At 42.4% G+C, this 26224-nt stretch overlaps 3 protein-coding genes across 5 annotated transcripts; 1 reads left to right on the top strand and 2 right to left on the bottom strand.

The window, feature by feature from the left end:
* Positions 1 to 2838: 2838 nt before the first annotated feature.
* alg5 (ALG5 dolichyl-phosphate beta-glucosyltransferase) lies at positions 2839 to 7040 on the bottom strand. Its single transcript, XM_070843523.1, has 10 exons — positions 6747 to 7040; positions 5978 to 6146; positions 5583 to 5629; positions 5239 to 5307; positions 5009 to 5101; positions 4780 to 4893; positions 4625 to 4684; positions 4391 to 4542; positions 3955 to 4040; positions 2839 to 3480 (listed from the first exon to the last, which is right to left on the bottom strand). The coding sequence occupies exons 1-10, from the start codon at positions 6807 to 6809 to the stop codon at positions 3365 to 3367; spliced, it is 969 nt and encodes a 322-aa protein (XP_070699624.1). The 5' UTR covers positions 6810 to 7040; the 3' UTR covers positions 2839 to 3364.
* A 664-nt stretch (positions 7041 to 7704) lies between these two features.
* Positions 7705 to 11044, top strand: exosc8 (exosome component 8). The gene is made up of 11 exons (XM_070843419.1): positions 7705 to 7734; positions 8164 to 8200; positions 8352 to 8415; positions 8523 to 8596; positions 8695 to 8740; positions 9319 to 9424; positions 9514 to 9559; positions 9640 to 9736; positions 9886 to 10006; positions 10103 to 10209; positions 10822 to 11044. Exons 1-11 carry the CDS (start codon positions 7718 to 7720, stop codon positions 10938 to 10940), a joined length of 834 nt encoding a protein of 277 aa, XP_070699520.1. The 5' UTR covers positions 7705 to 7717; the 3' UTR covers positions 10941 to 11044.
* Positions 11042 to 24846, bottom strand: supt20 (SPT20 homolog, SAGA complex component). 3 transcript variants are annotated; one of them, XM_070843416.1, is made up of 24 exons: positions 24752 to 24846; positions 24174 to 24269; positions 23968 to 24003; positions 23676 to 23801; positions 22824 to 22950; positions 22630 to 22733; positions 22194 to 22310; positions 21975 to 22028; positions 21538 to 21677; positions 21166 to 21322; positions 20790 to 20846; positions 20572 to 20649; positions 19397 to 19566; positions 19267 to 19299; positions 19043 to 19154; positions 18626 to 18731; positions 17929 to 18084; positions 17144 to 17456; positions 16942 to 17057; positions 16221 to 16276; positions 15709 to 15819; positions 14092 to 14176; positions 13285 to 13373; positions 11042 to 11982 (listed from the first exon to the last, which is right to left on the bottom strand). In XM_070843416.1, the coding sequence occupies exons 2-24, from the start codon at positions 24174 to 24176 to the stop codon at positions 11836 to 11838; spliced, it is 2493 nt and encodes an 830-aa protein (XP_070699517.1). In that variant the 5' UTR covers positions 24177 to 24269; positions 24752 to 24846; the 3' UTR covers positions 11042 to 11835. The 3 variants fall into 3 exon arrangements, with proteins under 3 accessions (XP_070699517.1, XP_070699518.1, XP_070699519.1); XM_070843417.1 differs by having other exon boundaries at positions 16942 to 17054; XM_070843418.1 differs by lacking the exon at positions 13285 to 13373.
* Between the last annotated feature and the right edge of the window lie 1378 nt (positions 24847 to 26224).

The following is a 26224-nucleotide window of genomic DNA, read 5'->3' as shown; positions in this document are numbered from 1 at the left end:
TACCAGTTTGACCAGCCCCTCTAAACGGTTTATGCTCCCGTCACCTTGAATTTCCGCTTTTATTGTGAAGGCAGACCCGCTCAGTCTTCCGGTATCGTCCCGGCAGTCTGCGGTCACCTTGACGCAGGCAGGTCTGCAGAGCCCGGAGCCTCCGCTCCTCCAGCCGAGCGCCACACAGCCTCGGCGGCGTCAGCCTGGCTGGAACCGCAGCGCCTGCATGTAAGATCCCTCCGCCTTCCCCCTCCTGGAAGTTTCCCAGGATTTCAGGGATTTCACATTCAGGCCCCGCAGCTGCAGCAGCAGCAGCATGCAAGTAGGCGCGTGCGTGTGCGCGCGTGCGTCCCACCTGAGCCATGGCCCAGTCTCAGTCAGGCGTAGTTGGCTCTAACTAACGGAGCGCAGGAGGAAAAACAATCACACCTGTTCACCTTTTCCAGACTATTCTGATGACAGGACACGCTGTAGTAGTTTAATGGTCTTATAGAGTTTTACGGTGTTTGTTTCCTACCTGTGTCATTAATTAAGTCTGTGGTAACTTCTCTTTTTCCACTATCCTATCTGTCTTTTATTAATGGTTGGTAATATTTTAAGCTTACATACTGTATATTGTATAACTCACTGGGGATTAAAGTGCACTGATGATGGAAGTGACATTCGCCCATTTAATGAGCTATTTTTTGCCTTTGTAGCAGTTCTCTAATGGTATGTAGCTCAGATTACAGGAACTCTGCTTAAATTAGTTTATAATCAATAATTGTTTATCTTTTATATTCGAGTGTTAAGTGATACAGCATTTCCAGCTGAGACCTAGTAAAATACTACAATAAATAACCATTTCGGCTATCTTTACTTTCATGTGTACGTGCGCACGTGCACACACACACTGCACCTGTATCTTAAAAAGAACATGTGCACAGTATAAAATCGCCTCGAGGAGGGACTATCTGCTGTATCTTATGGCGAATTCAATCGTGTTCAAAAATCAAGCTTCCTGTTTTTTTCCCCTCCCCGTCTTGAAATCGAAGTTGTTTGATCATCTATTGTTGGGTGCCGCACAGAGGAGAGGTCCCTCTCACTGCGGATGGACACGATCCCTCGTTTGGGAGTGCCGTGACTGGTCCAGTTAATGACGCAAGCCCGCCTGGCGACAGTGAGTCTACAAGTTTGACATTTTCAGTTTACAGCAACTGCTGCGGAACGTAACAATACTCCCAACACGAAGTGAAACCACTCTGGGGATCCGGTCTAAAACCCTTTGGGTTTTTCCCCCCCCAGCCACCAGGTGGATCACCAAAATGCACCAGCAGAATAAGCTGCCGGTGTGCCACAAATAGGTGGTGGTCAATCAAAGCCTGTGATTTCCAAAGTCTGGCCCGGGGACCCTCTGAGAAGCAGAGAGGAGTAACCAGGGGAAAATGAGGATGACTACAGTTGAGCTGTTTGTTCAAGCTTTAGAAATGAGCATAGAAAACAGCTCAATAATGATTTATTCATATTTCAGTGCTGTCCTGTAGAAAAACATGTCAGGAGTCGTGTATACTAATAAATAATATACTATAAAATACCTTCCTTCATGTAAATCTGTCACTCCTGAGGCAGGAAGCTAAAACACTGGCCACATTATGATTCACTACCTCTCTGTGTATTGACTGGTTGCACAGCGCAGACAGACAGACAGTCAGTCAGTCAGTCAGTCAGTCAGTCAGGGCACAAACAGGATGCTCTCCCCGGGGGCTCTGGGAGGCCCCGGAGACATCCGCATTAGCGAGCCCTAGACCTCAGGCTTGCATAAGAAAACAGCACTATGAAGAACCTCATTTACCCAGACCACAAAAACGCTTGCTGGACACTGTCCAAGAAGACGTCCACATGAGGCTTAGTAGACAGGCAGGGGATGACTTAAGTTAATCCAGGGTTTCCCGCTCTCTTTCATGTCAGGGAAGGGCCAAACTCATGATAATGCAGTGTCCGTAAAATGTCATATAGCTGATGCCAGCTGACTTCATCTGAGGATTTTAGCTGTTAAATCTAATTTTATACCAAATTAAATAAACTGTAAGTGGAGTCAGATCCTGCAGAGTTGTAGTGATATCTTTTGACAGATATTTTCCTGAGCACATTTCGCTCTGAAGGATGCTTGACAGAGACGCTGCTCCCCAGTTTGGGAACCAGCGAGCCAAGATGAAAGCAGCCGTCCACAGTCGGTACTGCGTCAAGTTACGTTTTACAGGAAGATCCAACAAAATCTCAGAGAAGCCAAATTAGTGCACTTCTTAAAAAAAACCCCCTGTTTTTTCTTGATTTTATAGATGTATACTTTGTGGTTTGAGCACTTGACATCATTATTTTTATAGGTTTTATGTGTCTTGTTTAATTTTCTTTTTTATTCCTTTGGTTAAGCGCTTGGTAACTTGAACTTGAACAGTGCTACGTTAACTTTGTCAGTTGGACTGAAACTAATGATCATTGTCTTGATTAACAGCTTATCTGTATGGTCTCTAAAACATCAGAAAACAGTGAGAAAGGTTATTTTCTTTACGACATCATGGAGCTCAAGGTGACAACATCAAATGTCTTGTTTTGTCTGTCCAAAAGTCCAAAACCCCCAAATACTCGTATTACATACATTTTCCCGCAACGTAAGACCACAAAAGCAGCAAATTTAGATTTAAGAACTTGGAATCGTCAAATGTAAAAATGCATTTTTGCTTGAAAGATGACTTAAACAATTCATCAGTCATCATAATAGTTACTGAAATCAACATTTCTGTCGATCCATTAATCAACTAATTGTTGCAGTAGTTCGTAGCTTAATAATAAAAATTCTCAAATCATAAATCATTGACTTTTTTTTTTTAATTTTGGTTCAGTCAACCAGCCCATCAGCCCATGGCCCCCGTCATTAACAATACAACCCCTCTCTTTTGAAAATCTCTTACTGACATTCATTCTAGCGGTCAGAATCACGACACACAGATAATCAGATCCTTCACTTTTCACTACAAGTCTCTCACTTACAGCTGATTGGCCACAAAATAAACATTAAGTAACTGAGCACACAGATCAGTCATATAGACAATCTGTTCCCACGGCAACAGAAATGTGCGTGTAACGGCGGCCATCACAAGCCAAAATCCGAATTTAGGAAAAAAAAAAACAAAAACATAAAGGCAGGACCGTGAAGGACTCGCAACTGTGTCATTACTTCACATCCAGTGACGTCTGGAAAGGAGAAGGATGTGATACACTGTTCTTTGTTGTTGGTTACAGTAAATGATGGACACGGTTGTTAATCCCACCTCCTCCAAAGGTTTGGTGGCCCTGTCATAGGCTGTCTTAGCGACACCAGGGCTCGTCTGATTGGCTAGTCAGTCTTATGTGGTGACTGCAGCTCCCAGGCTCCGGTGATGTAACGCAGGCGAATGAAAATCAGGTCTCGTCCCATCTGCAGCCAACTCCAAAACGGGACCAGCTTGGACCCTGGCAGAGCAAACACACAGGCTTTTAATTCCCAAGTGATACTTCTATGTGACAAATAATGGAAATATGCCAGTTTGCTGACAGGCCATGCATTTACTCTGTCAGAAAAGATTTCATCACAGCAGTACCAAGTGGACTTAGGTAAGTAGTTGAACTGATGTATTGTAAACTGAGTGAAACATCAACAGGAAACAGCAACACTCACTCAGTGGACTGGTCAAGCAAACAATCAAGCAAAAGAGAACAAAGCTGGAAGATAATAACACCCACAAAGACGAGTGGGGAATAAACTTATACAGTATGCAGTTATTAACAAAACCTTGCCATGGAAATACGGAATATCTACAGGGAATAAAAAAATATATTCAAAAACCAGCCAATCAAGAACTTGACATCCAACAGAGATATTTATAGAAGTACAGACAGGCGGCACAGTGGGAGGACACATGTCCACATATCCTTTGAAAAACCTACCTTCTATTTCAGTCCAGTTGACCGCCACCTCTGCTATGGGGATTTTAAAACACTGGGCAATATAGAGGAGCTCCACGTCAAAAGCCCTGTGAGAGGACAGATACAAGAGCACAACAGATGTTCGACGGTTGCATTAAAAGCTTTAAAAAAAAAAAAAAATGTAGTGGTCTAGTCACTGGGGCTGGAACAACAGTACATTTTTGGCACTGATCTGATTGTGCCCATAACACTGATAGGTATGTTAATGATCTAATATCACAACTACATCAGCTTTAGGGATTGTAAAATAAGTGAGAGCTTCTCTGTTAATAAACACTATTGTTTCCCAAAGATCCAGCAGCTCAGCGGGGTCTTTTAAACACAAAGGGACACACCAGCTGTTCTCCCATCATTACACTCAGCGATAAAGCGCCCACGGTGGAGTGCGAGTCCTTACCATCGCTCTACGTGGAGAGAGGAGAAGGTCTTGAGAGCGGCCTCGCGCGTGAAAAGCTTGAAGCCGCACTGCGTGTCCCTGATCCCTCTCACACAAAAGAACCACACCAGGAAGTGAAAGCCGTACATGAGGAATGTGCGAAACACAGATCGCTGTGGCAGAGACACAACAGTGGTTACTTCATGGAGAGACGGATACACTCAACGTTGCTCTGGTGTCCAAACAGACAATTACCTGAGCTACTGAGTCTTTCTCCAGATGAGCTCTGGAGCCACAGGAAATTGCCATGTTCTCCTAAATGGAAGTACAGGCATTTTTAGGATGGCCACACACTAACCACCTTCTATTAATACATGCAGGTGAGACAGATGAACAAAATCTGAACACACCGGTTTCGGGTCGAGCTCATTAAGTCCAGCCTCCAGTTTCTCAATGTCAGAAAACTTTGTGGCTCCGTCAGCATCTGCCATCAGAATGACTTTCCCTCTGGAGCTCAGAGTTCCCTTTAAATGAGACAGAGAGAGAAAAAAAAAAAAGTAAAATCAAGTCAGTTCTATACTGATGCTTTTTTTTTTTGCTGTACTCAGACATGCAGTGGTTTGACATCGACAGCCTCACCATCCGCACAGCTCCTCCTTTCCCCCTGTTCTTCACCAGCGTCAGCACCCGCACTTTATCAGCGCCGTACTTTCTACTGTACCGCAAAGCAACCTGGCGGAACATCACAGCAGTGCTCACTCACAAAACAAACCTCTGCTGGTATGATTTCAAAATGTTTAGCAAAGCAAAAGTGACCTGAAAATAGAAATCTTGGTAACATGTTCCCAAAAACGGTTTAAAATTATCACCTCTGTGGTTTTGTCTTTGCTGCCATCGTCGACCACAATGACCTCATAGGTAAAAGAGGGATGCTGTTTCTGCAGAGGGGAAATAACATGAGGGATCTGTTTCACAACAGGCACTTTTTAGGTAGATTGCTGCCACCTGCTGACTCTTTTAAGAATAACAATGACATTAGAGCTTTCTTTGTTGAGACTATCTCACCTTTCAGAGAATAATAAAACAGCTTCGGGTTGTAGATCATTGATTAAATCGCTTTAAAACTCTTTCAACTGTGTCGCTTGTATCAAACTACAGTAAAGATATGGATAATATTACATTTAACACTGCACATATGAGGCTGACCACTTACTTGTCTGTTTTCCAAGTACTCCATAGCTTCATCCAGCATCACAGGCACTGCAATGACACACAGTCACACATATATTAACACCTATAATGTACTGAAGGTGCACAGTGACATTAACCCAGAAAAAAGTCTGCTGATTATGGGGTTTAAACTGCACCAACCTGGATGGTTGATTATTGATTATTGGTGCACTATTCATCATTCAACCCAGAGCAAACTGTACAGTTACTGGCTATAAGCTGGAGGAATTTTGAAGCAGCAAACAAATATTTGAGTTAAGTTTGTAATATACGTACTCCTATATGTATCCTCTAAATGAGCTGTGTAATGCAATTCAATCGCTATTTCCCAACATTACTTTGTACAGTCTGCAGTCACAACCTTGGTGCAACACTCACTTCGGAGCTCCTCGTTGTAGGCCGGGATCACCACAGAGAGCTCCCTGCAATGGGGATCATGAAGGCTGGGGAAAAGCTCCTTCTCCCCCGTAGGGGTGAGGAAGTATTTCTCCTTCTCGTGGCGTGTCAGGTCCACCATCCCCGCAGTGACATGTGCCATTATGAGCACCTGAAAAGGGAGACACATGAGGAATGGGCCTATTGTTACTCTTCCTGTCAAGTACAATGTGTATAATATGAATACCTACAATAGCAAAATCTGCATGTCACATCTTTTACTAGAGTCTGTAATGCAGCAGAGGCACAGAAGTATTTGCAACCATGATTTGTAGAGGGTGAGAAACAAGTCTTTTCAACTTTGAGTGATTTTATCTGGTGCCATGGCAAGTTTTGTTACATGCCAAGTTTGGGTTGTTTAACTTTAACTTAACATTTCATTTTAATGTTGTCTTTGTGTGTCCAAGTCATATGTTGGACTGCGTGTTTTTGTATGTTATGTATAGGTTGTACAGAATAAATATTCTTTCATTCTTTCTTTCAATTCCACTTGGTAAATTATGCTATGTTTTACGACTTTGGGGAATTTTGTTTTACATTTTTTGGTGTACTAGTCTTCCTCCCTCTTCCTGGGAAAAGCATACTGTCACTGCGGCTGTCAATTATCGCATTTGAACAGCTTTTTCTTCACATTGCAGATAGCAAACAAGCTAAAACAGGCTACAGCAGATGCCGGCCAATACAATGTTAACTCAACATTATAGCTACTTACCACAATAAAACCTAGAGCTGCCAACGCGACCAAGGCTTGAACTATGTCACAGAGGAAATCCATCTTCCACAAGTTACCCTGCAGCCACTGACAGACCACCAGCCAAGGCGGCTAGCTAAAATGCTAGCTTGCTTTCTCCGTGTTTTCTTCCGTGTCCTGTATCCGGTACTCTGACGTCCCAGGACATACAAGAGAATACAATCTTAAGGGATTGTTTATAAGGTGGAGGCACTAACTAAGAAACCCTTCTGTTTTCATTGTGGGAAGTTCAGTGAACTCCACTTCCAATCACAACTGAACAGCGACGCGGAAGTGACAGGCTTTTCTCGACACATCATCAGTTAGAGACAAGAGCGACCGAGCGGCCTGCAGCGACGCCCAACACCGCCGCCCAGTGGCCGGGAGTGGTACCAACAACCCAGAGATCAGCTGAAAAAATAATAAATGAGGGATTTTATGTTAATAATGTCAAGTCTCCTTCATATCATAAAGGCTAGTGATGAAGAATAGATGGAGCATAATAAGTATATAGCCTCTGTCAAACACCTGCTCAATAACCGCTTTAAACAAATTATTTTGGAATACCTTTAGAGCATTGAATTAAAATTACAAGTACGCAACTACAATAAGGTCCTCTCACATTCCTGTGCTTATAGAAAAAAACATTCAGTTGCTTATAAAACAACTCAAAACACATTATTTTTGACTGACACCAAAACATAATTAATCGAGACTGATCAATAAAATTGTAAAACCTGGACCCGGAAACCTGGAAAATTAGCAAAAAATATTTCAAAACACAGCGACAAGAAAATGTATATCTGTAAATAAGAAACTATCATATCAGAGCCTGCCTGTGGAAATTATAGGGAAAAGCTTTTTGACATTACAATCTCGTTTGATGTTGTTATGTTTCCTCCTACCGGCTACCGTAGTACGTACACCAAACCCACGTGGTTAATCAAAACATCATGGCGGCTGGTTTCAAGTAAGACTCATTAGACTTCAGCAATTACACCGAAAATGATACTTTTATTAAATGTTTTACTTTCAGCTAAATTAATTAGCTGATTAGATCTGATCAATGACTCCTTTTAATAAGATGAAATGGATCCGCGGTCCAAACCTTTAACAGCGAACCTCATTCAGACCTGATAAAGAGAGAGTTAAAAAAGATGTGTCCAGCTGATCAGTGCTGTAACTTAGTTCGTATATTAAATAGTTAGCTAATACACGACAGAAGCAGTGAACGGCCGTTTTAACGAGGATTTTCGCAGCATTGTCACATATCTGAACTGTGAATTACAGGCGAATAAGCCGATCTGTCACTACTGACAAATGTTTTTAGCGCAGTTTCAGTTTTTCTAAATTTATTTATTTTTTTACCTTCCTTCCTTGTGAACTTGTACATTTCCAGGACTGCTGAGCCTCTGGAGTACCACAGGAGCTTCCTGGTCAGTGATGCAAACACAAACCTAGTTATAATTTCCTGTTTGTTGTAGTTATATATAATAAAAAATTACTCTTATAACATATTTCACCATCATAATTTCCTACACTGTCTCTGATATAATCTTCTCACCATCAAATTTTTCCCCTCTTCAGAAAGAAAACTGTCGACCTGATGGCCGGGAGCTGTCAGAGTTCAGAACCACGACACTGAACATCGGTGAGGCACAGCACTGATCTATCTATCTACAGTATCAATTATGTGTGACTGTGCTTTTTCTCTAATCCACATTGGGCTGATTTTCTCTGTGCGGCTGCTCTGTTCAGGGTCCATATCCACGGCAGACGGCTCAGCCCTGGTGAAGGTTGGAAACACCACAGTCATCTGTGGGATCAAAGCGGTAAATGATCAAATACGCAGCAGTTAAAAGAACTTATTCTAATGAATGTGGACCAGCTTAACAAATGATCACTGTTTCTTGTGTTTCTTTATAAACAGGAGCTGACAAACCCTACAGTGGAGGCACCTGAGAAAGGTTACGTCGGTAAGTTCAGCACGAAGGTGTCACCATTTGTTGTTCTTCTTCTTTTTATTATTATCATAATTATTTTGTAATGTTACGATTGAAATATCATAAATCTAGTAGTTTTCTCTCTCTCACATATTTGAATTTTCGCTGTCTAATTATTCTTTTAAATTAAAATGCGTATAATGTTTTTATTATTGTATGTAATGTCCTGTGAATATAATGTATATAGTGCATGTGAATATCTCAAAACTGACATTTCTTGGCATTTTCACATTGTGTGTCTCAGCTTGAGTAGATATTGAAGCTAGCAGTGTTACTCATACATAGACTGTGTGTCACCTCGGTAACACGTCAGTAAACTAACTGTATGCTGTGGGCAGTTCACGTGTCCCAAAACTAGGACAAATTCCATCCAACATACTTTATTTATCGAGAAATATATAAATGGAATTCACTCCCTTGTCAGAGTATTCAAGAAAAAAGTGAGTCTAGTTTTAAAATATTGAAGAATCATCTTGTGATGCGGCATCCAATGGGGATCCAAATAAAGAAACACACAAACCACTGACTGCAGTACTTTCCGTCCTCCATAGTGCCCAACGTGGACCTGCCGCCTCTGTGCTCCTCTCGGTTTCGGCCGGGCCCACCGGGAGAGCAGGCGCAAGCTGCCAGTCAGTTCATCGCTGATGTAATCGAAAGGTGTGACAGACTTAAAGACACATTCCATAGTTTTCATTTCACATCAGGCGTGTGTTAAACCTTAAAGCTTTTCTATGTGGGTGTTGCAGCTCTGAAGTGATACAGACAGAGGACTTGTGCATTGAAAGAGGAAAGGTAAATCCACAATCATACTTCAGTGCTGTTACATTGTGACTGATAAATGCTGGTCCTGATTCTGCTGGTCCTGGTTGTAGCTCTGCTGGGTGCTCTACTGCGACTTGATGTGTCTCGACTACGACGGGAACTTGTTGGATGCTTGTATCATCGCCCTGCTGGCTGCCCTGAAGAACAGTATGTGCTTCAATATGCTCACAACTATGCTACCCCCCATGTTTACTGAACTAATTCTGTAGAACTTTGGCCACAGAGAGATCCATGTCTGGTTTGTATGCTGCTTTTTTAAATTAGTATATTAACCTCAGTTTCCCTGCTCCCCACAGCACAGCTCCCAGAGGTCACCATCAACACAGAGACGTGTACACCAGAGGTGAATTTAAAGAAGAGACGTGGGCTGCATGTCCTCAAACATCCAGTTGGTGCCTCCTTTTGTGTTTTTGATGAGTAAGTGAATGATTTTCAGTTCTTGTAGCCAAGATACGAACCGTTCTCTGTTTGTAAGTGTGCATCTTCTGTAATCTCGGCCTGCTCTCGGTGCAGCTCCATACTGATCGTAGACCCCACGGCTGAGGAGGAGACTCTGTCGACCGCTCAGCTCACCGTGGTGACAGATGAGGAGGATCGACTCTGCGCTGTACACAAACCAGGTCAGATGATTTGCCTCCCTCTGTAGCTTGTGAATCCAATTTCTTATTGATTACACAAAGGAAAACACTCCCCATTGTCAAAAACGCAGGGCTGGAAAAGCTCATCTACCCTCCGGTTTTATCAGTTAAACGACAGAAAAGTTAATTAATTAGGCAAGTTTAGAGATTAAAAGTAAAGCTGCTATTTTATCTACATGCAATTTATTCTCCACTTTCAATAATCAGTATCAGTATCAAGCCTCTGTAGATTCCCACTATTGATTTGGAGCAATGTGGTCAAGCACCTTCCAATCTTTTCCATTTAAACTTGCAAGTTTAAACACAAAATGTGTTTGTAATTAAATTAGTTTATGTTTTTTCATAGTGGATTGTAACTAACTTTTAATCCTCAACTGAAACTTAAGAATCAATGTTGGAATCATACATTTTGCACAAACCTCTCTTTGACCTGTGTGGGTAAAGAGAGACAAAGTCCATGTCTACAGCTCACATGTCCTGTAAATGCATCCCAGTTAGAGCCGTAACTGACTAACCCTAACTCTGTTCTATGAGGTGAAATGGAGAATCAGCTCAAACAAACCTCCCTGCCAACAATCTTTCCCTCTGGCTCAGGTGGAACGTCGCTGTCGGGGGAGAAGCTTCAGGAGTGTATCAGCAGAGCAACAGTGCGACAGAGAGAGATCCAGAAACTCACTGACAAAGTCATTCGTAGTGTGAAGACAGCGCAATAAAGAGCCCCAGACAACGCTTTTTTTTTTTTTTTTATCTAAAAGCTGTATTTTCCACTGTCAATATATATTCTTTTTTTTAATAACAATAAAACTGCTGACAAAGACTGCTTAAAAAATTATTTCTCAGTGTCCAGAAATGTCTCACACACACACTCGGTTGATGTCTCGTAAGAATACGCTCATGGCTCCTGAACTCATTAAAAGGAAATGCCTTTTCAAAATGTGCTGTACAAAAGCAGGTACACCGTCTTGCATGTTGATCTTGAGTCCCCGGTTGAGCCCTGTGCCGAGATGGCTAACAGAAGAAAAACTTCCAACAGACTGAGAGGTAGAGAGCTGCCCCCAGGCACTACTCCAAGATCAGATTTGCATTTTCACATGTAATGGTTATATGGAGGATTTGGTGTCAATAAGCTCAGCTGGGATCCGTGCTTAAAGGGCAGTTTCTACCGGGGTCAACCAAGCAGAGGCAGGAAGATCAGGCAGGCTCATGAGGAATCCTCTGAGAATGTGCATTCATGATCCTCTCCGTCCACAGGGCCCCCATAGAGAAAAAGTCTTCCTGAAGGGGCGACGTTATTGTGAAAGCCCACTACCTACGAGAACCATCTTTTTCTGTTTCATCTCAAAAAAATATCACTACGGTTCTTCAAAGTGTAGGGCTCCCTGTTCTAAAAACCCCCATCCTCTATGGTGGACACAGTTTTGGTTCTCCAAAACCTCTTGACAACCATTACATACAAATTTGTCAGCTAGAAAAAAGACACACAGAAAGGACAAATAGTCTTTTTTTTTTTGTCTGCAGTCTCCACAGTGAGGCAGACAAAGAGCACAGTATGGATCATTCACGTCCTTGTGTAGCTGGGGGAAGGGTTTTTAGTGTGATTTTAGTCTGTCATGACTTAGGGAGGGGCTGTGGCATGCTCCTCTTCCTCTTACTTCTTGGTTGGCTGGCGGTATGTTGCCGTGGCGCTCCCCCCTGAGGAGCTGCTGCTCCCATAGCCATTTGCTGCTGCTGCATTTGGTGCTGCAAGAATTGCAACTGTCCGGTGCAGAAGAAAAAGTACGTTACTACAAGTAGCACAATGCATGCTTTTTGTCAGTGGATCTAAGGTATGTAAGCATCTGCAGCACGGTTAAAAACAAAAAAAAAACACATTCACTGGCACGTGTTGAGCAGACTCCCTCACTGAAACTGGAATCAAATTATGTGTTAGATTGCCGGCAGAATGCTTCGTGTCATTCGTCTTTAAGTGGCATGGGTTAGTGAAGCTGAACTAAAGCCTGGTACGACATACAAGAGGAGTGTGCGGAGAAAACACAGAAGAGTGGTTAATGGGTTGCAGAGGGGAGGGAGAAGAGGGAAGAGATATAGATTCGGGGCAAGTTGGGGTGTGTTGGGGAGTGAGGCAGGATACAGTCAAGCAGCACCAGTGGCGTTCTGGAGACACAAATTATTGGCTGTGGCCCTGGCAAAAACAGACATGCAGCTTAGCAACCGTGCTCTCTGCTCGGAGTAAGTCAGCAACTTCAACTGGGCAAAAACAACCTTTTAACGCCTTACTATTCATGCTTACAGTGTAAGAGCCTGTCATCTCTAATCTGTCATAATGCAGTCAGCAACACTTCAATAGCATGTATACCCCACGACAATATCACGGATCGTGTCGCTGAATGCTTTGTAAGAACATGCCTCCCAGTTGGACACGCTGTTAGTTGCTGCCATTGGAAGTGCCACAAGCTCTGGTGTGTGGGAGGCAGGGAGTACTGGGACTGCTGTGATCTTTGCCAAACAACATGTTAACCAAACATACAACACAAGATGGAGTGAATGGTGTGGACCTACAACAGAATAAGAAAATAATTTGAAAAAAAAAAAAAAAAAAAAAAAAAGAGAGAATGAAATTTGATGAAAATCAGACCTGGGGTTAAACAGTTTCAACTACAACGACTCATTTGGTAGATAAATTTAAGAAAATATTTGAATTTAAAATAAAATTAGTCTGACATTGTTAGTTATACCAAATGTTTTCAGTCCTTAAAATTCAGCTTCCTTGGGGGACATAAAATGTGTTTTCATTCTGTGGCATACAGTCCACACTTGTTTGCTTTCTGAAATCCATGTAAATTTTACCCAGGTCTGATGAAAAAACAAATTTTTTATGTAAAGATAAAAAGAATCTTCTCTGTTTTAGACTTAAATACAGAGCATAAAGTGATATGGCCTAATTCTTCTTAAGTGTAGCACAACATACGCCTGCCTGCTAAATAAAGGCATGGAGAGTTGGCTGATGAAGCTACAAACATGTATATGTGTATATAGATGTTAAAGTTGCTGTATTACTTGGATCTGTGGCTGGTGCTGCTGCTGAAGCCTTGGAGAAGGCAGCGGGGGCCCAGACCCGTCCAGCCCACAGCCCAACTGGGACAGCACTAAGGGGGTAGGAGGGAGAGAGGGAGCCCCAGAGGGAAGGGTGTGCCGGCAAGAGGGAGAGAAGCAGAGGAAGGAACGGAGTAAAGGATGAAGAGAGAAAATGCACATACAGGCAGAGGGGACACAACGACAAGTTTAAAGGAGAGGATGGAGTGATGCATAACCACAGGAAAGAGAGGAAATGAAAGAAGAGAGGAAAAAAAAAGAGGGAACATTGCAGGGAGGCCAACAGCACAGGCGCACAGGACCGTGTGCGTGGACGTTTTGAAGTGGATTATGGGCGAATAGCATGAATACGGTGGAAAAGGTGTGAGTGAGCAGGGCAGGTTGAGAAGGAGGACAAGAAGATAGTGCAGGAAGGAAAGAAATAGGGGTGGGGGCAAAAAACAACAGAGGGAAAATAAAAAAAGAGAGAATGTAGCAGAGAAGAAGGGGAGGTTGAGTCTCTCCTGTCAGTTGTAACATGCTCCACTGAGAGGAACAATGGCTAACTACAGTAAAATGATCATGTTTAGTTACAGACTATGAGACCTACTGTACAGTAATTACAATAATGAATACATTAGTAATTCTAAGTCAATTGTATTTTATTAGTACTAGTTGATGATGTCAGTTTGTTTTGAAACAGGTTAAAGGACTGAACAGAAATGTTTTAGAGAAATTTGTGTCTCTCTCTGTGTGTGTGTGCGTGCGTGTGTGTGTGTGTGTAGGTCATACCTGCTGCCTGTGGAGACATGAAGCCTCCCAGGTTGATGACCGCTGTCTGCTGGTTTCCTATGCTTTGATCTGAGCCCTGGTCACCCTGCAACAAAAGTGGGAGGTAGCACAAGACGTTGAGGTCAAAAGAGAAATACAAAATCTACCCAAGACAAGCAAACTAAAGGTGCTTACACAAGTTCAAATTTAAAGCAAGTTATAATAAAAGGTGACACTGATTTTGCTCGTTCTAATCTGAGGGTCCAGTCTTAAGGAGGTTATGAGGTGTTTTGGCAGTGGTTACAACTTCTCCTCTAGCATTTTCTTGAATATGTCACTATCACCTCAGCATTGCTGGGTTCTTGGCTTTCCTCTAATCATTCCTTTCAGATTGGCTCAAACCTGCTCTTGTACAATGAGAAGCGCCTTGACAGCCGTCACAAAGCCGTTCCAAAGATTTTCCATTGGGTCACCCGAGCAATTTCAAATCCTTGTTGTATGTGTCAATACACTTTGGTCATTGTCCTGTTGGACTGTACATCCTCACCCCACCACTTTTTTAGGAGGAACGTCCTCTTGGACTTCTGGGCACCCTAGCGTACAGCCCAGTTTTTGTTTGTTTGGTTTGTTGGCTCAATTATCACAACAAGCCAGCGTCAGAGTTGAAAAGTAACTAAGCATTTACAACAGTGCTGTTTAAGTACTTTACTCTGAACTCTTCTTCCACCACTAGCTCGGTCGCTCGTTTTTTTTGACTGTGGATAAACAGCGTCTTGTAAGTACATATCTTTTGGCTTCTCAATGAAAAAACTTTCTATGCTTTTTACTACTTAGGAAATGTATATATATCTTTCTAACATAAACATCATCAAACTAAAATGTTTAAATTCTAGATTTAATCTACACACAATTTATAATATTGCATTGTTGCTGTTCAAACTACTGTATCAAGGAATCTTAGAACAATATTAATATGGTCTATGTGACTGTGTGTGTTACAGGTCTGCAAGCCTGTCAGGTCTCGACATGCTGAGCTGATTTGGCAGGGCTAGAGCCACTTTAATAGGCACCACTCAGGTCGGACTCGGGCTCATTTTAGTCCTCTCCTTTCACTGTGCCCATGTACATGCAGGAGAGCACACAAAGGGGACTGTATGAAATATTGTTCTAGTGACTACATAATAAATATTATGCATTATTCACCTGCATTATATATGACAATTCAAAACTTCAGTTGACCGTGCAGAGCAATAGGAAGAGGTTGGAGCAGTGGAGAGTTCCTAAAAGTTCCTGCTGCTTCAGGAAAAGCTTCAGGTGAATCCTAAATCTTTATTTACTTATTTGCTGCTGGATCACTTGGCTATATTCTCTACTGCATGCTTATGCTTCTCTCTAATGGACAATCGGTGTTAATATTTGTGGGCATGATTGTAATAAATGCACCCCATAGGAGTGTGTGTGTGTGTGTGTGTGTGTGTCTGCATGTGTTCGCACGTTTCAGGGAGAGCTTAAACTTCTACTGGTGCGGTCAGGCAATAGATGAAAAATTGCCTGAAAATGTTGTTGGGCTTGGGCTGGAATTTTTGGCCCGTGCAGGGCTCTAATGTGTTTGCATGCAAATGTGACTGCGTGTCTCACCGTGTCCCCCTGCTGTTGAGGGCTGGAGGTGGCTGACTGACTCTGCTGTGGGGAGAACTGAGACAGCTGCTGCTGCTGAAGAGAGTTAAAGATGAGAGGGCCAGTGGGAATCTGGAGACGTGACACAAACAAACGCACCAACAAACAAAAGTGGGGGAGTAACAGAAAGGGAGATAAGGATGAAGGACGGGTTGGAGATGGGGGGAGGACAAGCAGAGGGAACGGAATGATGCACATGTAAGAAAAAATGGAGAGCAGAGGGACATGGGAGAATTAACAGAGCGGTCAAACAACACAGGGTAACTACACCATTACCGCTATCAGAATATCAGAGGTACGGCAACTTGAAATAGGGTGCTGTGGGGGAAGTGTGAGGAAATTGAGCTGTGCAGTTACAGCTCATCGCTGTTCAGGTGTGGTAACATGGATGCAGGATCAGGACTGTCACTATGTCAAACAAATACCCGGTGCATGCTACTAACAGAGTTACAGACTAACTGGTAAAGTCATACCTGCAGTAGGTTCAGTGGTCTCAAGCCAGCGTTGCTGTTCAGGCCAAAAGGACTCCCTGGAACACAATTCACAGTTAAATTCAACAGACAGAATAGTACAGGTAGAAAATGTGTCTTTCTAAATAAAACCATCTCTGAACATTTTCATCAGACCCACTGGAATTCTTTAACTGGATATGAAGATACTTTAATAAGGGATTTGATTTAATCGCACTATATCTGTACAGTGTAAATCTCTTGTGTTTCTATCCTTCATTTTCTTTCCAGAATTCTTTATTTTATATAATTAAGTTGGGCTGGGTCAGACATTTTTTGTTGCACAGAGCTTGTAAAGCCATCTGACACACTCTATGTTACACAGGGCTAAAATAATGAGTATAAAGTCACAATGAATATAAAGGCTGTTTCCTGGAGCAGCCAATGTGTGTTCAACCCTCTCAAAATGTCCTTGTCTGATACAGTAAATCCTCATTTCTTCATGGTCGGCTTCAAATTGCTTAATGTGCTGTAGGATCCTGTTTGGTAAAATGTGGTCTGAGAGCTTCTCCCTCTACAGAGAGGTCAGAGGTCAGGTTCAGCATTACTAGAGCTGGAATTCACCGTTATGCTCGAGGACATGTCAGTTGGTTGGATGCAAAAGAACATGGGGAGTTCATTTGGAGGGTAATCTTCACCCTGCTTCACACACATACTTTAGGAATGTGGCATTGAGATCTCTCACCAGTCTGTGCTGCTGACTGCATGGTGGGCATCAACCCTCCAGGTGGCAGGATTCCACTCAGATTAAGGCCTGGACCAAGCATGGGGTTGGAGCCACTCATCAAGGTCTGAGGACTGCTACACAAACAGCAGAGGATCCTCATGAGAGGTGACGGTGACTAACAAGTGACAGGTGTGACATCGGGGACTATTTACTGTCTTACCAGACAGAGCTGACCACGTTGATGAAATTGAGCCCTGCCGGGTTGGCCATGACCTGCGACGAGGTGGTTCCTGTGGTGATGGACGTGCCCATGGTGGGCAGGGGAATGGTCATGACAGGAAGAGGCTGGCTTAGAGCCAGCTGCTGCTGGGCGAAGGGTGTCAGGAGGGCAGGCTGCGACTGGCTCTGAACCATGGGAGGGTCCGAAGGAGTAGGGGTCACCGAGAGAGGAGCAGAGAGGGAGTCGGCGGGGTGCGGTGTCGAGCATGGCGTGTTGGTGGGTGTAGGGGTGGATGGCTTCGGGGTTCCCGATCCTTAAGGGGGAAAAAGGGTCAAAATAGATAAAACAATTACGAAGACAGAATTTTTGTAGGAAAAAAGACGAACCTAGCATGATTCATGATAACACTCATTATCTGTGCTCGATTAGATGGTTATGTATTTGGCACTGCACATTTACAATGGCTACTACTACTTGATGGAGGTTTATCTTCCTGTAAGCTAAAAAGTTAAATCTAAATTATGAGACGCTTTGCTCTTTTCCCTGACAAGTTGACTAGCAACTGGTTTTAGTCAGAATATATAATATTATGGGGAAAAGTTCTTTGCATGCATCCCTGTGCAGACTGAGAACCTTGTCAAGTTCTTTTTTCATAAATTCCAGATCTGGAAAATTTGGGAGGCTTGAGAAGAGCTGATGTAAGACGTTCCAGTATAACTCATTCTCACAACTGTGACTGATGAAAGCAAGCAGCCCAACAGTTAGTCAGACTCGGCTGTACTCACTCTGCGTGGAGCCCATCGGGGAGAGGGAGGCGGGCGACAGCAGGCCCACCTGGCCCAGCTCCATGGAGTGCTTCCTGTTCAGAGACTGGCTTTTGGCTGGAGGGGGCGTAGGACACTTGAGTAGACCACTGGTGGTTTGTGAACTATATGGATTACCTGATGAAAAACGAGGGGATGAGACGTTTACTGCACCCTGTTCATGATCACAAACAGGGAGTGTTGAATAGATATAGATATATATAGTCTTGTCTAAGTTGGTTATTTGTGCTCAACACCCCACTGAAACAACAAAGATTACAGAAAATACAGTTTGCCCCTTCGCTTCACTCTCACCTTGACCAGAGATGTTGCAGGCTCCACCCTTCCCTCGTAACACTTGACCTCACTATTACCCGGCAGTCTTAATACTAGCCATAAAAGGAAAAAACCCACCTCTGACACGTCTGTGCTGCTAGAATTAATTTAAAAAACGATGTATGACTCAGCCCAGAGTTTATTTTGTTGCCATTTAAGGTTTGGTTGCACCCTTTTTCCACCAACCTCTCTTGTCTACAATTTCCAGAATTCCTTTAAACTAAAACCACAAGTGAAGGTGTGAATTTAGATATTTCAATTTAAAAATATTCCAGCAAAGGAATGACATTTTTATTCCCTTCTTTCTATGACACTTTATCTTTGTCAGAAGTAGCAGATGTACCTGAGGAGCTGCTGCCTGATCCTGAAGGCAGTTTTATGGGAGGGGGTCGGAGTTTCACCCCTTTTCCCAGAACAGACGTCTGGACCAGTGGAGAAATACCATCACCCTGCAGATGACAATGAAACCAGTTTGTTAGCCACAGTGCATCCCAACACGAACACAAAAGTAAAAGTGCCAACTGCAAATCACAACAGCACAGTCAATCCTGCTCATTATGCTCAATATAGTTAAAAATACATTGTTTTTATAACTAAACTATGAACTAAAAGTTTGATTGTATGAGGAAAATTCTAATCTTAGTTTCATCAATAAAAAAAAGATATCAGAAAAGTGAGATGCAGCCCCACATGTGAACTGAATTTACAACAAAACTGAAGCATCAATGTCTTTCCTACCTCTAAGCGAGACTGCACTTACTTCATCTTTGCTGGGGGAGGGAGGCGCCTGTCCCACGCTGCCTGAGTTATGGGACATCTTGACCTGACACTTGACGTCTCTCTCATACACTCCTTTGTACTGAGTAAGAAACCTACGACACAGACATAACACAAAATTTTGCACCATGCTCTCCGGCAGCACACCCTAAAAAACTGCCTACTGACAGGATTGGCTTCTCAACAAAAGCAAAATTGGTGACTCACCGGTCTGCGTCAATCTTTGAGCCTATGAGGAAGCTGTGAATGAAACAAAAGAGACGAAGATGAGTGAGTTCAGAGTGGCAATTCAAATTCAGTAATTTCTTACAGAATTTGTTTCACAGACTGTCCTTACGGGGGATGTATGAGTTTTAGGTCTGTGCTGTCCTCCTCTGCTTTTGGTTCTTTAGCGCAGTAGATCTTCCCATATACCAGCGGGTCTCCCATCGACTGGAAGATGGACACTTTGGTCCTCTGGGCTTGACCGCCCACCTCACATTCAAACGTGTAGTCATCTACAACTTCCTGTGCAAACAAAGTGGACAAAGACAACCAAATGAAACCGGTTTGTATGACACGGAATACAGCTCAGTGTTGTTTTGACCGAATCAACCAACTCTGAAAAAGACCCGTGAGGATAGGTGTGCAATGAAATTGTCCTATTCAGTGCCACGCAATGCCCCAGTGAGAGAAAACGATTTCATTTTGGTATTCATGTTCAGCGTGGAATTAACTGTAGATTTATTATTTAATTAATTCTATTTATTTATGTTGGTACTCTGTCTAATGATGTTGAGTCATTTGGTTCTTGCTGTGAAAGGGTTATTACAGAAGTGAGGTAGTAAAGTCTACACAGATGTTTCCATGCATTTTTTTAAAAATGTATCTAACATTAAAAGCCATTGTTTTGAGAAAGGGTGAGAAAGGGGGAAGAAGGAGGGAAGGAGAGTGGCATGGGTAAATTCAAACCACGCAGAGAAAGGTTAACAACTGTTTAATGTGTTGTAAGGAACATTGACGTTCGCTTTAGCAACCAGACTTGCCATGTGCCACCTGTTTTATAGCCCAGCAGCCAGAAAATATTACCCCTCGTCGACTTTCATGAGGGATGAAGTATGTTGAAAATATGTGAAAAGGAGTCCAGCACCATTTATGGACAGAAACAATGTCCCTGACCCGGTCTATCTGCAGTCCATTATACTTTCTTCCAGAATAGCAGAAGCATATGTGAAACTCAGAACTGTTCCATTGTGGTTCATCAAGGGAATCTGTTTAAAATTGTGCATCCACTTGGGAGACATTTTTTCTCACGCACTTCACATTTTCCTATTGTTTACACAAAGCAAAAGCAAAACAGAGGCTGTGTGGTAAATCTGCAAAATGCAAGTGGGGGCAAAAAAGTCCCATGTTATTTTGTTTCATGTGTACCATTACACAAGTACGTGCAACTATTTTTTGTTTATTACTAACAATAAACAGCCATCATTGATTCATACCCCCAGAGAGTGTTAATGGTGCTGTCACACTTACCTCAGCAGGCCAGATAACAGTAGTGGGCTGCGAATCCTCCAACTGCAGAGATTTCTCAACCACAGCATACTTTTCCACCTACAGAAACACACAAACAAATCCATTTGGTGTGTTGTGGCCTACATTACGACTGCCAGACTATGAGTTGAGTGGGTTTTAAGTGGTGCTGGCTTAAGTGTTTAAGTGACAGTGTTATAGACGAGCATTGAGATACTTACATCAATTTCTTTCGGTACAGTTAGTTGGCAGTTGCTCTGCTTCCACATGTCAACACACTGCAAGTGATGACAGCCGAGAAGCCAGGACGACAGCAGCAGAGAAACAAAGGTATGAGTAAAAAACTAATGTGGGAGCACTATTACAGCGTGCATTGACCTATACTAAAGTAACTTTGATAGATTTTTCTAGTTAACAAAAAACAGAAGTTTTATTTCAATGTGTCGTGATAGGCAAACAGGTGGTTGGATGAATACGTGATCAATTTTCTTCATGTGGGAGAAGCTCTAACAAATAGTAAACAGCCTCAGTCAACTTCATCTTATCTGCTTACAGTGTATAAATGTTTGTCAAATCATGAATATGTTGACGACTTACGTTTCCGATCTTTGAGATCTTCAGGTCTATGACAGGCGCCGGTTTCCTCTCCTTCCTCCTCTGTAGGTAGTCGTAGAGTCGTAGCTGTGGTGGCAAGGGCAGATGGGACAGCTCCTGCTGCCTGTTCAGCGTGGCTCGCGAGTGCCTCTTGAAACACCTACGAAGCAAAAAACAAGAAATGTGTCTTAAAATGAGCAAGGCCTTTGCTTCATTCACTGACTTTTTCTTTTTACAGTTACAAAGCTCTCATTTTCACATCCTTTTTAAAGAAAAAAACATTTCATAAATGAGCATTTTTTTCCTGGCACGACTGAATACAAAGTGAGCTGGCTTCAATGTAACGTAACCCTGAAGAGTGAGTGTTTTCAGTACCGTTTCATGGAGCGAGTGTTCATTTTCTGTTTGTTGTAGAGCAGACGGTTGGCTGTGCAGGTGACAGAAATGGAGGGGTCCAAGCACAGAGGTTCAGCTGTGGCTAAAATCAACTGACTCTCCAGCTGTAATTTGTCATCCTAAAGCAGAGAAACACAGATGCTACAGAAAACACCTGTACAATGTGCAAAGGACTAAAGATACACAAGGGAAGATTGCCTAATATCATGGTCATAGTCTGGTCAGGTTTTTATTAGCTAAGGCCATGTACATACATTTCACTTGAATACAAATTGTATTTAATACTTACTGAAAACATTCAATAGAATTTCTAAAACTCTCAGTATACTGTATATGAATGGACACAACAAAATGTTTGAGGCTGTGTTGAATGAGAACGTGTCTGAATTGATAAGATAGTAAAGAGGACACTTTACCTGTGTCCACTTGTGATGGTCACTGGTCATGGCATGGACATCACAGATCAGAGTCTGCAGGGCAAAAAGACGGACATCAAAAACTCAGGGTTTTTTTTTTTTACATAAAAGGTAACTGTAAGTTAGTGCGTTTTTACTCATTCCAGGCCAAAATCATACTCGCTCAAATATTTCTTAGGCTTATGTGAGAGGGGTTTACCTCATATCCTTTTAGTTTACCTGCATGGTTGGCCGCAGCAGGATGTGTCTGCTCTGATAGGTGGGCATCTTGGTATTACCAGACTGCCTGTAGTCTCTCACCTCTACTATCACACAGCCACAGTGGAAGATGTTCACCTGGGGCACATTGCACATGGCAGAAGGTCAACCAACAGATGATACATAAAGGTAGATAACTAAGCAGGAAGCAATCAAAAAATATTCCATGATATGAGAATAGGAACCCTGCATAGTCCTGGTCTCTTTATAAATTTAAGACATGAGTAGGAAACATGTCTGAAGCCTTTGAGTATGCTTTAAAATACCTGCATTACTGTAACCTCAAAACATTGAACTAAAAGTTAATGTTGATACAGTAGAAAACACTTCAGTAACCTCAGAATGGTTTATGCATGTGTGTATGTACATTTTTATGTGTCCATATGCACACACATACCTGTGATTTCTCCAACAAATCAACCAGAATAGGAGGCAACTCCTCAGCATCGAGGTACTCCAGCAGTTCTCCTTCTTCATATGGCAGACGGATGGTTTCAGAATCTAGAGAGCAACACAAACATGTTGCACACAAACGATTGTGGTACACAGATCAGACAAACACAGGCTGGATGGACTGAGGCATTTGCTTACCAGATCCATTTTTGCCCCTGAGCATTAAAGAGTAGCCTTCATTCCCAGGGTACAGGTTGACCACCAGACATGATACAGACTCCTGAGACACCAGCTTCTCCAGTAGATTGACATTTCTTCTCAAATTCTTCAGAAAGACGACAAACAAAAGCACGCACATTAGACAGAGAGCCTCCATATGAGCAACAAAAATCCCAAAAGATTACTCATGCAAACTCTATGCGAGAAAAGTATGTTATTAATGCTTTCTAAATAAAACCTTAACAGACAAGGACTGCCTGTTTGGATAGTTTGTAGTGGATGTGTAGTACAATCTTACTGTTAATATACAGTATTTACAATTTAATATTTGAGCAAAGTCTGGGCTGATTTAATACCAATTTTACCAATTAGTTACCTTTTGCAGTTAATAAACAGTAAACAAAACAGGAGCTAAATTTGACACTTGAGTCAGAAAATAATACACTGTTGAAACTGCGATGTTGCAAAATTGTTCAATGGCTTATAATTGAACTCTTTGTTTTGATATACTTGAAACATGAAATTCACAGACAACCTGTACACGCATTTTTAGAAATCGGTATCATCATCAGCCCCACTTTACCGCCGCTCTGAACTTATTGTGTGCTACAATACTACCTGTCCCTAGATTTGCTGTGTGGTCATAGGATTAAGGACATTATTTTAGGAATATGCAAAATATAACCACACAGTTTAGAAATAAAAGTCCCGAAACTATTTGGACACACAAATTCAAAACTGACATTTTTCCCCACTCATTCCTTAGAGATCTTACAGAAGGTTTTAATAATTACTTGATCGTAACTAAGACTCAAGTGGCATAATACGAACCTTTATCTCTGGCTCTTTCTCACATTCCTCCATGTACAGTTCATAGAGCTTCTGGTACAAACTCTTCCTCCCGCCGGATGAAATTCTTCTTTTGGCTGGTCGTTGTCGAGCACTTTCAACAACGTACTGAATAACAGATAATGCACTTTATTACTGAATGATGGGACAGGTAGTGTCCGTTTAGCATGGACAGTGCTTAATGCGTGTACAAGGCGCACATATGATACTACCACTGCTACTACTTTGATTAGTGTTTCTACTAATGAACAAACACTGAAATGAAGGCTTTTACCTCGGCTCGATCCAATGCATATTCCAAAACTTGTTGCTTTGGGGAATGAGAGAAAAATTTTAGAGATTAGTCACAATGGGGACAGAAATCAGATGCACAAGTCATGGTGAGGGTTTGTGGTTGGATATTTCATCTAGTATAAAACTCCACTGATGAGGTCTTCTGAATATGCACTGGACAAATGACCTGAAACAGATGAAACTCACCATTGTGGTCCACCGCCAGCAGCAAGGCGGGTGACGGTAGACGATGCTGTCCTTTCTGCCCCACACTGTCACCTTCCTAGAGTGACCATTCACACCCTGCACAGCAACACAGCAGACAACACGGTTGCACCCAGACACGGCCAATCAAACACAAATGACAGACACTTTAGCACAGATCCACTTGGTACCGATGCCAAAATAGCACGCCTCAATCAGATGCCACACACAAACAGCTAAGAGGACTGACGAGCGAAACTGTTTCATACAACTTGTTTCATCCTTTGCTTATATACTTTAACACTCCGGCAAGGTAACTGGCTGCTCGGTGTGTCTCAGGGTTGTTATAACCGGGCAGCTCGGGTTAGTGAACTCTGGTGTCTGTGAGCTCAGTCAATTGAGTGGCTGAATAGCAACAAGCTCGCTGATGCCTGACCGTTGAGGCTAGCACGGCTAGCGTTAGCATGCTAGCCCGTTCCTGGTGGGCAAGCTGTAAGTTACCAGCTACGCTCGTGATGTTACGTCGTCTGAGACACGAACCGATGAAGCGACGTCAATCTCAACGAAAGGGGTGGACTTGCCTTCTCGATTGCATAGCGGACGACTGTAGCTCCAACGCGAGAAAACGAAATGAAATTGAAATATCAGTATCTTCATTGAAAAAAAGTCGGAGCAGCAGCCATTTTCTTCCAGTGTGACAACAACAGCTAAACTTCCGGTTTAGGCGGCGGTGGGCGGAGCCACACGAAGTGCCTACTTTACTACTGACGCTTGATAAAAAGATAGATCGCTAGATAAAAGTAGACCGCTTTCTGTACGCTTTAACAGCGAGATAAGCCTGCACATTGGCCTTCCTTTTTCTGTGACAATTTCCACAGCATGCACAGGTAGGCTATTTTGAATGATGAAAGTATGTCATGTACAGTGTGCTGAATAGAAAACAACAGAGTAGCCCTACGAAACACATGATATGCCTATGATAATGGAGAATCAGTTGCACATATGACCGCAATGCTTCAGGTGTACAGTGTGTCAGTTAGTTTCTGATAATTTGACTTAAAAAAGTTTGACAAGCGCACATTATTATAAATGATAATAACAAGTTTATTTGTTTCAAACCTTAAAAAAACTGTTTACGAAGTGCTTTGGCAGGCAAAGGAAATCAGTAGTATAACAACACAAAGCCAAACAGTGAGGTCAAACATAAGCAAGGCAGGATTAAGGATAATTAAGACAAAGTTAAGGCAATAAGACAAAAGATGTAGAACACAATAGAAAGCGGACACATGGATCATGAAAGATGATCCATGTGTAGAACACAATAGAAAGCGTGCTAGATTCTCCCGGTTCTTTTATTGACAGTCCGAGGATTTCAGCCGGAGAGTTCTGCAGTTCCCAATAGCAGTTTTATTCAAGTCACAGAAGTCACAGGTAAAGTACATACAGCGCTGGGCTCGGAGTGACAGAGGCCTCATGGACCTCTGGCAGTGAGCCCCGACTCTTTCATGCATATGCTTTTTAAAGGGTTGGCTGGACCGAGTACTATACGTGACTGTCTCTAACTGGCCATTTCATTGTGTGCGTCACAGATAGTGCAACCCTGGTGTGATCATATAATATTCAAACACTTGTGGATGTTGTTTGCGTAGGCGTGTATCTCTAATCACAACTTTAGAATATGATTAGCACAACAAATTTATTACAATCAAGGTCCGTCTGGTACATTCTGTCTATCTTCTTCACAAAACAATACAGGAGAAGCCACGTCTGTGGAGGTCAGATTGACATATTCTGTTCACTCTCATGAGGAGAGAGTAACTTTATTTGAGAAGGCCTGAAACATTCTATGGTCATATTAAATTCTAATTCAACAATTCCCCTTTTGACATGATTTTATCATGTCAATCCAATAAGAAGTAGGAATGTTGTGTGTATTGTGCTGTATTCTTCAGCAGCGAGTTGTCTAGCAGGGCCCCAATCTGCAAACAACCAACCACATCAGAAAGCAGCACAATTACATGGGAGACTTGTCGGCGTCCCTTTTTGGTATACCT

The sequence above is a fragment of the Pempheris klunzingeri genome, chromosome 14 (genome assembly GCF_042242105.1).
Source record: "Pempheris klunzingeri isolate RE-2024b chromosome 14, fPemKlu1.hap1, whole genome shotgun sequence".
Classification (NCBI taxonomy): domain Eukaryota; kingdom Metazoa; phylum Chordata; class Actinopteri; order Acropomatiformes; family Pempheridae; genus Pempheris; species Pempheris klunzingeri.
The sequence above is the reverse complement of the archived record's forward strand: the minus strand, read 5'-3'. Positions and strand labels throughout refer to the sequence as shown.

What these genes read in the sequence shown, in the direction of transcription:
- supt20 (XM_070843416.1), bottom strand. An exon ending in CCCGATGGGCTCCACGCAGA is followed by an intron (nt 17,457 to 17,928) that starts GTGAGTACAGCC and finishes TTCCCCCTTAAG; the next exon opens with GATCGGGAACCCCGAAGCCA. An exon ending in GCAGTCAGCAGCACAGACTG is followed by an intron (nt 16,277 to 16,941) that starts GTGAGAGATCTC and finishes ATTGTGTTCCAG; the next exon opens with GGAGTCCTTTTGGCCTGAAC.
- alg5 (XM_070843523.1), bottom strand. Translation starts at nt 6,809, where the DNA reads ATGGATTTCCTCTGTGACATAGTTCAAGCCTTGGTCGCGTTGGCAGCT. An exon ending in CAGCTCTAGGTTTTATTGTG is followed by an intron (nt 6,147 to 6,746) that starts GTAAGTAGCTAT and finishes CTCCCTTTTCAG; the next exon opens with GTGCTCATAATGGCACATGT. An exon ending in ATGAGCTCGACCCGAAACCG is followed by an intron (nt 4,685 to 4,779) that starts GTGTGTTCAGAT and finishes ACTTCCATTTAG; the next exon opens with GAGAACATGGCAATTTCCTG.
- exosc8 (XM_070843419.1), top strand. An exon ending in ACCTGAGAAAGGTTACGTCG is followed by an intron (nt 8,741 to 9,318) that starts GTAAGTTCAGCA and finishes CGTCCTCCATAG; the next exon opens with TGCCCAACGTGGACCTGCCG. An exon ending in GCTGGCTGCCCTGAAGAACA is followed by an intron (nt 9,737 to 9,885) that starts GTATGTGCTTCA and finishes TGCTCCCCACAG; the next exon opens with CACAGCTCCCAGAGGTCACC.